We start from the raw sequence: 10,380 nt of genomic DNA, 5'->3' as shown, positions 1-10,380 counted from the left end.
TACAACTGCCCTAACATTTAACTAGAGATGTAACGATACACTCTACCCACGATGCGATGCAATTCACGATACGATTTTTTCCTGATTTTTTAAACTGAAATTGAAGACAAATAATGACAAATTATTTCCTTTTATTATTTCTCTTTTAAAAAAATAAAATACTGTATTTGTGATTATCTTTTATTTATCTAAATAATAAATGGTCTTTTATTTCTGAGGTAGGAACAAACTATGCAAAACAATTTTGAATTGAGCTCAATTTGGCTGAAAACCCCCGAATCTGGCAACCATGCACATAGCGCCAGTGACGTAAACCAGGAGAGGTGAATAGAGCCAGTGCCCTCTGCTGTTTAAAGTGAATATCAATTCATTATACATGTCAAATCCATTTAAATTGTGGAATTTTTGAATCGGTTATTAACTGTCTTGTGGTTATTTAAAAATCAAAGCTAACTTTAGTTCTTCTGTTAACCTATTTATGTTGATGAGGTTTACACATTATGCAAAACACAGATGCACATTACTGATATGTTTTACAATGTGACCTATGCCATATACACTAACTACTACAGAATCAATAGCACTCTTGCGCTAACAAATCTAATCTGAAGCCTTCAGTAGTCGTTACAGTGATAATGCCTTCTCCAGCAAGTACATTCACAGTCATATTCTTCCTTCATAGAAACCTTCATGCAGCAGAATAACACTGATTCTTCAGGTTGTGCATTTGTTGAAAAGGAGCTGCTGGAGAACCTAAGTGTTCTCGTCTGCTCATTTAAGTGTCAATACAATGTCACTGCTGGATGACGTATTAAAAAGCATTTCAGCACTTAAGAAAACTTGCGGATGAACATGAGCTTGATGTAGGCGATGAGAAGAAAAAGGATGGTCATGATGATCAGAGCCAGGTGGTTCTGCCATAAGCCCCAGGTGGAGTAGTTGATTCCCTGGTTCTTTAGATGCTGCTCTCCTGTGCACCTGTGGATACAGTTTTGATACAGTTAAAGTTCAAATTTTACATACACTTGGACATGTACACCATGTGGGCAAAAGTATTGGGACACCCCTTCTAATGATTGAATTCATGTGTTATATAAAGGACATTATATGCTTTAACTTTGCAGCAACAGTTATGGCTATTTCCTGTTCTAGGATGTCTGCGCCCCTGTCTACAAAGCAAGATCTGTAAAGACATGAAGAAAATCTCAGCTAACCCACGCCCCCTCCAAACACATGGGCAGCAGCCGTATGCATTTTGTCACCTACACTTTGACGAGTGCAGTGCAGCTCAGCACTGTGTACGGAGAGACACACCCTGACAGCACTCTTTTCTCGTCTCTGTGCAGGCGCCATCAATCAGCCAGCAGAGGTCGTAACTGCATTAGTTATGAGAGAGAGACCCTATCCGGCTTAATCCCACCCCTATCTGAACAACAGGCCAATCGTTGTTTATGTGGTTGCTCAGCCTTAGCCGGTAGGCAGAGCTGAGATTCGATACTCTGGTGTTCTTGCATGTGTTTTACCGCTGCGCCACCTGAGCGGCACACATACTATTGGAAGACTTAGATGTCACTCTAGTTTAATACCATTTGTTTTTGAAACAGGATGTCAAACAAGCTCCTGCTCAGGTGTCCAAATACTTTTGGCCATACAGTGTATGTTATGGCTGTTTTGGGATATTAATAATGTTAATATAATATAATGTTGTTTTTCTGTTACTGAATGACTGGAACTCATAATTCTCCATGAATTGAAGTTGTTTTTAGGTTATTTTGGATTTTCTAAAAATAACCTAAGCATGCTTTTTGTTTTGTAGTAGTCTCAAATCCATGGCAATATAAAGCTTGCTTGATTTGAATACATCGTATCAAATCTCAGCTCTGCCTTCCGACTAGGCTGGGTGGCATGAACAACGATTGGCTGTTGTTTGGGGTTAGAGGGTAAGAACATCGGATCATGGGTCCTCATAACTGGTGCAACTGCGGCCCCTACTGGTTGACTGATGGAACCTGCACAGGGCTGAGGAATAATGCTGATGGGGGTGTGGCCCTCCATACACAGTGCCCGTCAGTGTATGAACTCGACTCGTGCAGGTGAGAAATGCAGTCTTTACTGACTGTACGTGCCGGAGGGGGCGTGTGTCAGTTGAGTGGCGTCCTCAGTCAGCGGTGAAGGGTCGAATCATTATAGAGGACGCAATCAGGGTAACTGGACACGACTAGATTATGGGGGGGAATTGGGAGGGGGGAAGCTTGCTTGACTGTGGACAGTGTTCAAGCACCTTTTAATTTATGTGAAATCTTTTTTTGGTGGTTTTGTAGATTAAAACTGACAAAATTCCTCTTTGCATAAGATCTAGCTTTAGTACTAAATGTATTCATAAAAATGAGGAAAGGTCACCAGGAAAAGTCACTAACAGAAATAATGAGGTTCTGCTACAAACATAAATGACAGAACTTACAATACTAGCAAAATAATAATCTGCTGCTGTATGTACAATTATATTACTTAGTGGAAACTTTATATATACAAAATGTTTGACATTTGTGGCTATAAGTCTGTAACTATAAGTTACAACTGTGTCCAAGCAATTTAGGGTTAAGGGTCTTGCTCAAGGACCCAGGAGTGACAACCTGGCAGTGTTTTGTTTGTTTTGTTTATTAGGATTTTAATGTCATGTTTTACACTTTGGTTACATTCATGACAGGAACGGTAGTTACTCATTACACAAGATTCATCAGTTCACAAGGTTATATCGAACACAGTCATGGACAATTTTGTGTCTCCAGTTCACCTCACTTGCACGTCTTTGGACTGTGGGAGGAAACCGGAGCTCCCGGAGGAAACCCAGACAGACACGTGAAAACATGCAAACTCCGCACAGAAAGGACCCGGACCGCCCAACCTGGGGATCAAACCCAGGACCTTCTTGTTGTGCGGCGACAGTGCTACCCACCGAGCCACCCCATATAAGTCTGTAACTACTGTATAAGTTATAATTGTGTCCAAGCAATTGAGGGTTAAGGGCAACCTGAGTGGCAACCTGACAGCGACCTTCCAATTATTACTCCAGTATTTTAACCACTGAACTACCACTACTCCTATGTCTATTTTTGATCCAGTATATTTTTAGAAAACCTACAATGAACTTGAGAAAGGTCCTAAATACTTCACAAAGTTGAATCAGTTCATCTGGACACAAGTTTGTTGTAGAGATACGTTTCGTCACTCAATCCAAGTGACTTCTTCAGTCTGAGCTGGTGGTGAATAACCCAACCTTATATGCAGTTGATTTGCATAACGACCGACACTGGCCCATTGCATAACAATAAAACCGGTGATAAGGTCTATATACAAATCAAAATGACCATTAATTACTACCAGCTTAGACTGAAGAAGTCACTTGGATGAGTAACGAAACGTATCTATCGTGACCGACTTGTGTCCAGATGAACTGATTTAACTTTGTGGGTTATTGAGCATGCATCAAGAGATCCTAAATACTCAATTTTTGATTTAAGTAAATTCTGACTTCAGATGATTATGTAAATGCAGTGACACATCCAAGTCAGGAGGTGGCGATGTATCAGCATTCAAGTAATCGTACAAGCAACACAACATGAAGTGCATGTTCAATGTTCAACCACTGAGCCACATGAAAGTAGGCAGTAATGTGATGTGATGTGATATTTGAGATTGTGTGTAGTTTACATACGTGATTCCTTGAGTGATGTTGGATATGGGGATGTTGTCACAGAACGTCAGTCCCACAAACTCAACAATCTGCAAAGCCTGTCCAAACACACCACAAAAATCACACGTGTCTGAATACAATGTCACAGATTAACACCTTTAAGCTCTCTAACAAAACTGTAATAACTAATATAAGTTGATAATTGGAATTTTTTTATTATGATTTTAATGTCATGTTTTACTCTTTGGTTACATTCATGACAGAACAGTTACTGATTACACAAGATTCCTCAGTTCAAGTTGTTAATATTAAACACAGTCATGAACAATTCTGTATCTCCAGTTCACCTCACTTTTTTGGACGTTTTTGGACTGGGAGGAAACCAGTGCTCCAGGAGAAAACCCACACAGACCTAGGGAGAACATGCAAACTCCACACAGAAAGGACCCAGATCACCCCACCTGGGAATTGAACCCAGGACCTTCTTGCTGTGAGGCGACAGTGCTACCCACTTAGCCACCATGCTGCCCTAATTTAGAGGAGTTATCTATGTTAGAACTGCATTATCTGTAATTAATAAGAGAGCTGATTTAAGCCTGTATAGGGTTCATAAAACCTAGAACATTTTGGTGCTAATTTAGAATTAAAATTAGGAAGTAACACCATTAGCTGACAAATAACCAAATAGCTGTTGCAGTTTTATTATACATATGCAGCTGGTTTAAATATATAAACTTTTTAGACTAAGAATAGTGTTTGTTTATTAGGATTTTAACATCATGTTTTACACATTTGTTACATTCATGACAGGAACGGTAGTTACTCATTACACAAAATTCATCAGTTCAGAAGGTTTATATCAAACACAGTCTTGGACAATTTTGTATCTCCAGTTCACCTCACTTGCATGTTTTTGGACTGTGGGAGGAAACCGGAGGAAACCCACACAGACACGGGGAGAACATGCAAACTGCACACAGAAAGGACCTGGATCGTCCCACTTGGGGATCAAACCCAGGACCTTCTTGCTGTGAGGCGACAGTGCTACCCACCAAGCCACGGTGCCGCCCGAATTTAGAGGAGTAATCTATGTTATAACTGCATTATCTGTAATTAATAAGAGCTGATTGAAGCCTGTATAGGGTTCGTAAAACCCAAAACACTTTGGTGCTAATTTAAGTTTTAATTTAATAAAAAGAAATTAAAATTAAAACCATTGGCTGGGAAATAACCAAACAGTTGTCCTTCTGTCATTTTATTATACAGCTGCATGACAGTAAGACATGCAGCAGCACTAAATAAATCTCTGTTTAAAATATTACGTCATCGATCTAAATATGAAATCACTGTTTTACTGTCCTAAATGACCTCTATATAAACTGACCGTGAGTCCATAGCGTGGGATACTGAAGTACTTGAGCCAGTTGAGCCAGGCCATGACACTCTCCAGGTTCACCAGCAGACCAGAGAAGATCTACAGGAACAGTGTTTTACAGTTAGACACACAGCCGCATCTGCAAACACTTTGTATCAAATTCTACCATTTCTGTCATTCTAAGGTATGAATTCTCCAACCGGATACTTAAAATTCTTCCAGCCCTACCAGCTTTATGGCATCGCTGGCCATGGGCACATGAGCTGTTGACTGACGTAGTAAATCTTAAATGTCAACACAGGGTAGTAATTGTCTTACAGCCTGCAGCTATCACACCTGTAATGTGTCTTAGTTTTGTCTTGGTCGTAACCAGTGGTTCTCACTCTTATCAAAAATTGAAACTTTATTTTTAATGATAAAGGCATATATGAATAATTTTCATAATATGAAATACAGTATCTAGCAAATGTATGTGGACACCTGATCATGAGCTTGTTACACTACCCCTATCTCTCCTTCCCCCACAGCTATAACAACCTCCACTACTTCACTTACTCCTTTTAGTAAGGCTTTTCACAAGTGGGAATTTGCGCCCATGCAGGAAAAAGAGCATTTGCAGGGTGAAGAAGGCCTGGCTTGCTGTCGACATTCCAATTCATTTCAAAAGTCTTCAGTAAGCGATAAGTGTCCTTTTATTTATAGACTTCATTATGTCGTCTATAAACATAACACTTACACTGATCAGCCATAACATTAAAACCACCTCCTTATTTCTACACTTACAGTCCATTTTATCACCTCCATTTACCATATAGAAGCACTTTGTAGTTCTACAATTACTGACTGTAGTCCATTTGTTTCTCTACATACTTTTTTAACCTGCATCTTCTAGACCTTCATCAGTGGTCACAGGACGCTGCCCACGGGGTGCCGTTGGCTGGATATTTTTGGTTGGTGGACTATTCTCAGTCCAGTACTATGGTAGAAGCTAAAACCACCACTTTAATGTTTTCATCTCAGTCTAAACTACTTTTTATGCAATATGTGATTTCTTTGCCACAATTCAAACCATGTTTTGTAGGGTTCTCTTATCATTTTTTCTTTTCCCACCACATCCTGGAAGGTGCTTGACTGTTCCAGGAGTAGCAAACATCTTGATAACCTTTCAAACTGATCTCAAGGTTGTTACATACTCTTGTACCCTTTAGACTGCTTGTGCTTGGCGATAAGTTCTTTTCCATTGTGAACAGGGAACAGGGAATGAATCCGGCCTTTTGAAGCAATAAAGTCACCATTAATAGGCTAATTAAAGTCATGTGAGCACTCACAGTTTATGGATAAGTGAGTCTAATATCTAATTAATCACAGGTTAGTCTGATTTTGTCCTTTATTCTCAAATGTTTTAATTTTGTACATGCAGTTTTACTTTATTTCAGGATATATTTTCGTGGTATTTAATATTCAGGGAACATATTCACTAATGTTTAAAGAGTCTGGTATTTTAAATGAGGGTAAATGGTGAGAAGTCGGGACTTGCCATCATAAAGACGAAGGCGATAGTCATGAAGATGTTGGCGATGGCCACTACAGTCTGGTCAGCGGAGATGGCCATGGTCATAGATGTGGCTGTGTACGCCACCAGCACCACTGTAAACATGAAGATGAAGAATGCTTCTGCCGTGGCTTTAAATCCTACACACACACACACACACACACACACACACACAACATCAATGTTAATGTAAGATCACATACTGCAGACTAGTATACACTTACCAGCCATAACATTAAAACCACCTCGTTTCTACACTCACTGTCCATTTTATCAGCTCCACTTACCATATAGAAGCACTTTGTAGTTCTACAATTACTGACTGTAGTCCATCTGTTGCTCTGCATGCTTTGTTAGCCCCCTTTCATGCTGTTCTTCAATGTACAGGACCCCCACAGGACCACCACAGAGCAGGTATTATTTAGGTGGTGGATCATTCTCAGCACTGCAGTGACACTGACATGGTGGTGGTGTGTTAGTGTGTGTTGTGCTGGTATGAGTGGATCAGACACAGCAGCGCTGCTGAAGCTTTTAAATGCCGTGTCCACTCACTGTCCACTCTATTAGACACTCCTACCTAGTTGGTCCACCTTGTAGATGTAAAGTCAGAGACGGTCACTCATCTATTGCTGCTGTTTGAGTCGATCATCTTCTTGACCTTCATCAGTGGTCAAAGGACACTGCCCACGGGGCGCTGTTGGCTGGATATTTTTGGTTGGTGGATTATTCTCAGTCCAGCAGTGTCAGTGAGGTGCTTAAAAACTCCAGCAGCGCTGCTGTGTCTGATCCACTCATACCAGCACAACACACACTAACACACCACCACCATGTCAGTGTCACTGCAGTGCTGAGAATGATCCATCACCCAAATAATACCTGCTCTGTGGGGGTCCTGGGAGAGTCCTGACCATTGAAGAACTGGATGAAAGCATGCAGAGAAACAGATGGAATACAGTCAGTAATTGTAGAACTACAAAGTGCTTCTATATGGTAAGTGGAGCTGATAAAATGGACAGTGAATGTAGAAACAAGGAGGTGGTTTTAATGTTACGGCTAATCGGTGTATATTCAGTATTTAAACTGGCTGATATACAGTCAGCTCCAGAATTATTGATACTCCTGGTCTTGTCCTTTGTGCAAACTCCCTTTTCCAGTATTATAGTACTAAGTCCTATCTAAAGGATTTTCACTTCGTTTTGTTTATCCTACAGCTTTCCAATAAGGTTAAAGGAAGGAATAGTCAAAGCAAAAGTCTGATTATGTGAAAACCTAAACATATTTGTGTGGATTTGGAAACACTGTATGTCCTGGAACATTGTCCTTCTGAAACATCCAATCATGCCCATGTTTTCATGTTTTACCACCACTTTGTCTGCCTAGCATCCTCATAAACTTCCAAAACATCCATCTACAGATTAAGATGATCATTTTTCTTATCCATTTTTACCAAAGATGCCTATCGTTCTGGAGCTGACTGTATCTTTTGTGCATTAGTTCTGATTTACCGATCATAAAATAGGAGATACAGGTGAAGACTACTGCAGGGATTGTACGCAGGGTGATTATGTCTGAGAAGATCTTAGACAGGAAGTAAACAGACAGTCTGTAGTAGCCGCTGGTATATTCATGTCTGGGGAAAAGAACAGATGTAATTCAGTATCTGTGATTATTTTCCTCGGATTATAAACACACCTAGAAAACATTTAAACACAGCGATAGAAATGCATGACAAAGGTAATGACAGCTTACACTATGTGGCCAAAAGTATGTAAACACTCCTCCTAAATATTAAGTTCAGTTGTTTCAGCCACACCTATTTTTAGCTTTATATATTTATTATATAAAAATAAATTATATAAAAATACATTATACAATTTCGACTTTGTGACAGCAGTCTGGGGCAGTCCATGTCCTGTTCTAACACAACAATGTTAGGTCCAATAAGACATGGTTTAACAAGTTTTGGTGCAGAGCTCTGACCTAAACCCTACTAAAGACCTTTAGGTTGAATAACATGTTGACTGTGAGCCAGTGTTCGACCGCACAAAAGCTCTTTTTACTGCATGGACACACATTCTCTCCAAATGTCTCCAAAATCTTATAAAATTCCTTTCTAGATTGGAGGTTGCGATAGCCCTTGGGTAACTAACTCCATAATTATACCCAATGTTTTGGAATCAGGTGTCCAACTGATTAAGACAATATCATGGTAAGCTGTCCACATACTTTTGAAAGTAAAATAAAGTAACAACACACATACATGAAAAGTTTTCTCTCAGTGATAAAAAGCTCCGCAGCAGAGAGTGAACTGAAACACTGATTGGTCGTGATGAAGAACAGAGCACCAAATCTGAAACAAGAAGAAGAAGCTGTATTAGAAAAAAATCATAATTGTTTCATAGCATAATAATACAGTCATAAAAATCTAATTTCTGGTTTCGAAATACAATAAAAAATACAGCACGTTAAAGAGTGTTCATCCCCCAAGTTGTTCTATTTTGCTGTATTAGATTTCACAATGTAGTAATATAGGTATATTACATTTTATTGTATTGTTTTTATAATGGTTTACCACCAGATTTTGGACAGTGGAAATGTCTCTAAGCATTCACTTGCTTTACTGGTATTAGGTAGCCTATAGTAGTTGAGTGTCTGCTTTATACAATTACAAATCAAAAAATTTCAGACACTAATTAGGTCATAATTAGTAGCTGCACTTATAATCCGTGTTTATATATGTATAGACAGATCAGCCATAACATTAAAACCACCTCCTTGTTTCTACACTCACTGTCCATTTTATCAGCTCCACTTACCATATAAAAGCACTTTGTAGTTATACAATTACTGACTGTAGTCCATCTGTTTCTCTACATAGTGTTTTAACTTCCTTTTACTCTGTTCTTCAATGGTCAGGACTCTCCCAGGACCACCACAGAGCAGGTATTATTTAGGTGGTGGATGATTTTCAGCACTGCAGTGACACTGACATGGTGGTGGTGTGTCAGTGTGTGTTGTGCTGGTATGAGTGGATCAGACACAGCAGCGCTGCTGGAGTTTTTAAACACCTCACTGTCCCCGCTGGACTGAGAATCGTCCACCAACTAAAAATATCCAGCCAACAGCGCCCCGTGGGCAGCGTCCTGTGACCACTGATGAAGGTCTAGAAGATGACCGACTCAAACAGCAGCAATAGATGAGCGATCGTCTCTGACTTTACATCTACAAGGTGGACCAACTAGGTAGGAGTGTCTAATAGAGTGGACAGTGAGTGGACACGGTATTTAAAAACTCCAGCTACGCTGCTGTGTCTGATCCACTCATACCAGCACAACACACACTAACACACCACCACCATGTCAGTGTCACTGCAGTGCTGAGAATGATCCACCAGCTAAATAATACCTGCTCTGTAGTGGTCCTGTGGGGGTCCTGACCATTGAGGAACAGGGTGAAAGCAGGTTAAAAAAGTATGTAGAGAAACAGATGGACTACAGTCAGTAATTGTAGAACTACAAAGTGCTTCTATATGGTAAGTGGAGCTGATAACATGGACAGTGAATGTAGAAACAAGGAGGTGGTTTTAATGTTAGGGCTGATCGGTGTACTGTATATATAACATGATGGTCATTGCTGATGCGATATTTTGACTGTACTGACCTGTTCTGTATGCCCCTCTGGTTTTCCTTCACTCCAAAGAAGATGGCACCAACAATGAGGGCTAGGAAGATTGTGACTCCCAACTGTAGGATGGGCAAA

General features: G+C 40.0%; 1 protein-coding gene across 1 annotated transcript in view; it reads right to left on the bottom strand.

Annotated features, from left to right (window-relative positions):
• Positions 1 to 830: 830 nt before the first annotated feature.
• The window catches only part of abcg2d (ATP binding cassette subfamily G member 2 (JR blood group)), a 29,275-nt gene continuing 19,725 nt past the window's right edge, over positions 831 to 10,380 (bottom strand). Inside the window, exons 9-15 of the mRNA XM_062996395.1 lie at positions 10,282 to 10,364; positions 8,882 to 8,971; positions 8,127 to 8,251; positions 6,607 to 6,761; positions 5,079 to 5,168; positions 3,716 to 3,792; positions 831 to 978 (exon numbers count right to left, since the gene is read on the bottom strand). Coding sequence (XP_062852465.1) covers positions 831 to 978; positions 3,716 to 3,792; positions 5,079 to 5,168; positions 6,607 to 6,761; positions 8,127 to 8,251; positions 8,882 to 8,971; positions 10,282 to 10,364 — 768 coding nt within the window. The remainder of the gene's footprint in view (positions 979 to 3,715; positions 3,793 to 5,078; positions 5,169 to 6,606; positions 6,762 to 8,126; positions 8,252 to 8,881; positions 8,972 to 10,281; positions 10,365 to 10,380) is intronic.

Source organism: Trichomycterus rosablanca, chromosome 5 (assembly GCF_030014385.1).
Source record: "Trichomycterus rosablanca isolate fTriRos1 chromosome 5, fTriRos1.hap1, whole genome shotgun sequence".
Taxonomy (NCBI): Eukaryota; Metazoa; Chordata; class Actinopteri; order Siluriformes; family Trichomycteridae; genus Trichomycterus; species Trichomycterus rosablanca.
Note: the sequence above shows the minus strand (reverse complement) of the source record. Positions and strands in the feature narration are given on the sequence as shown.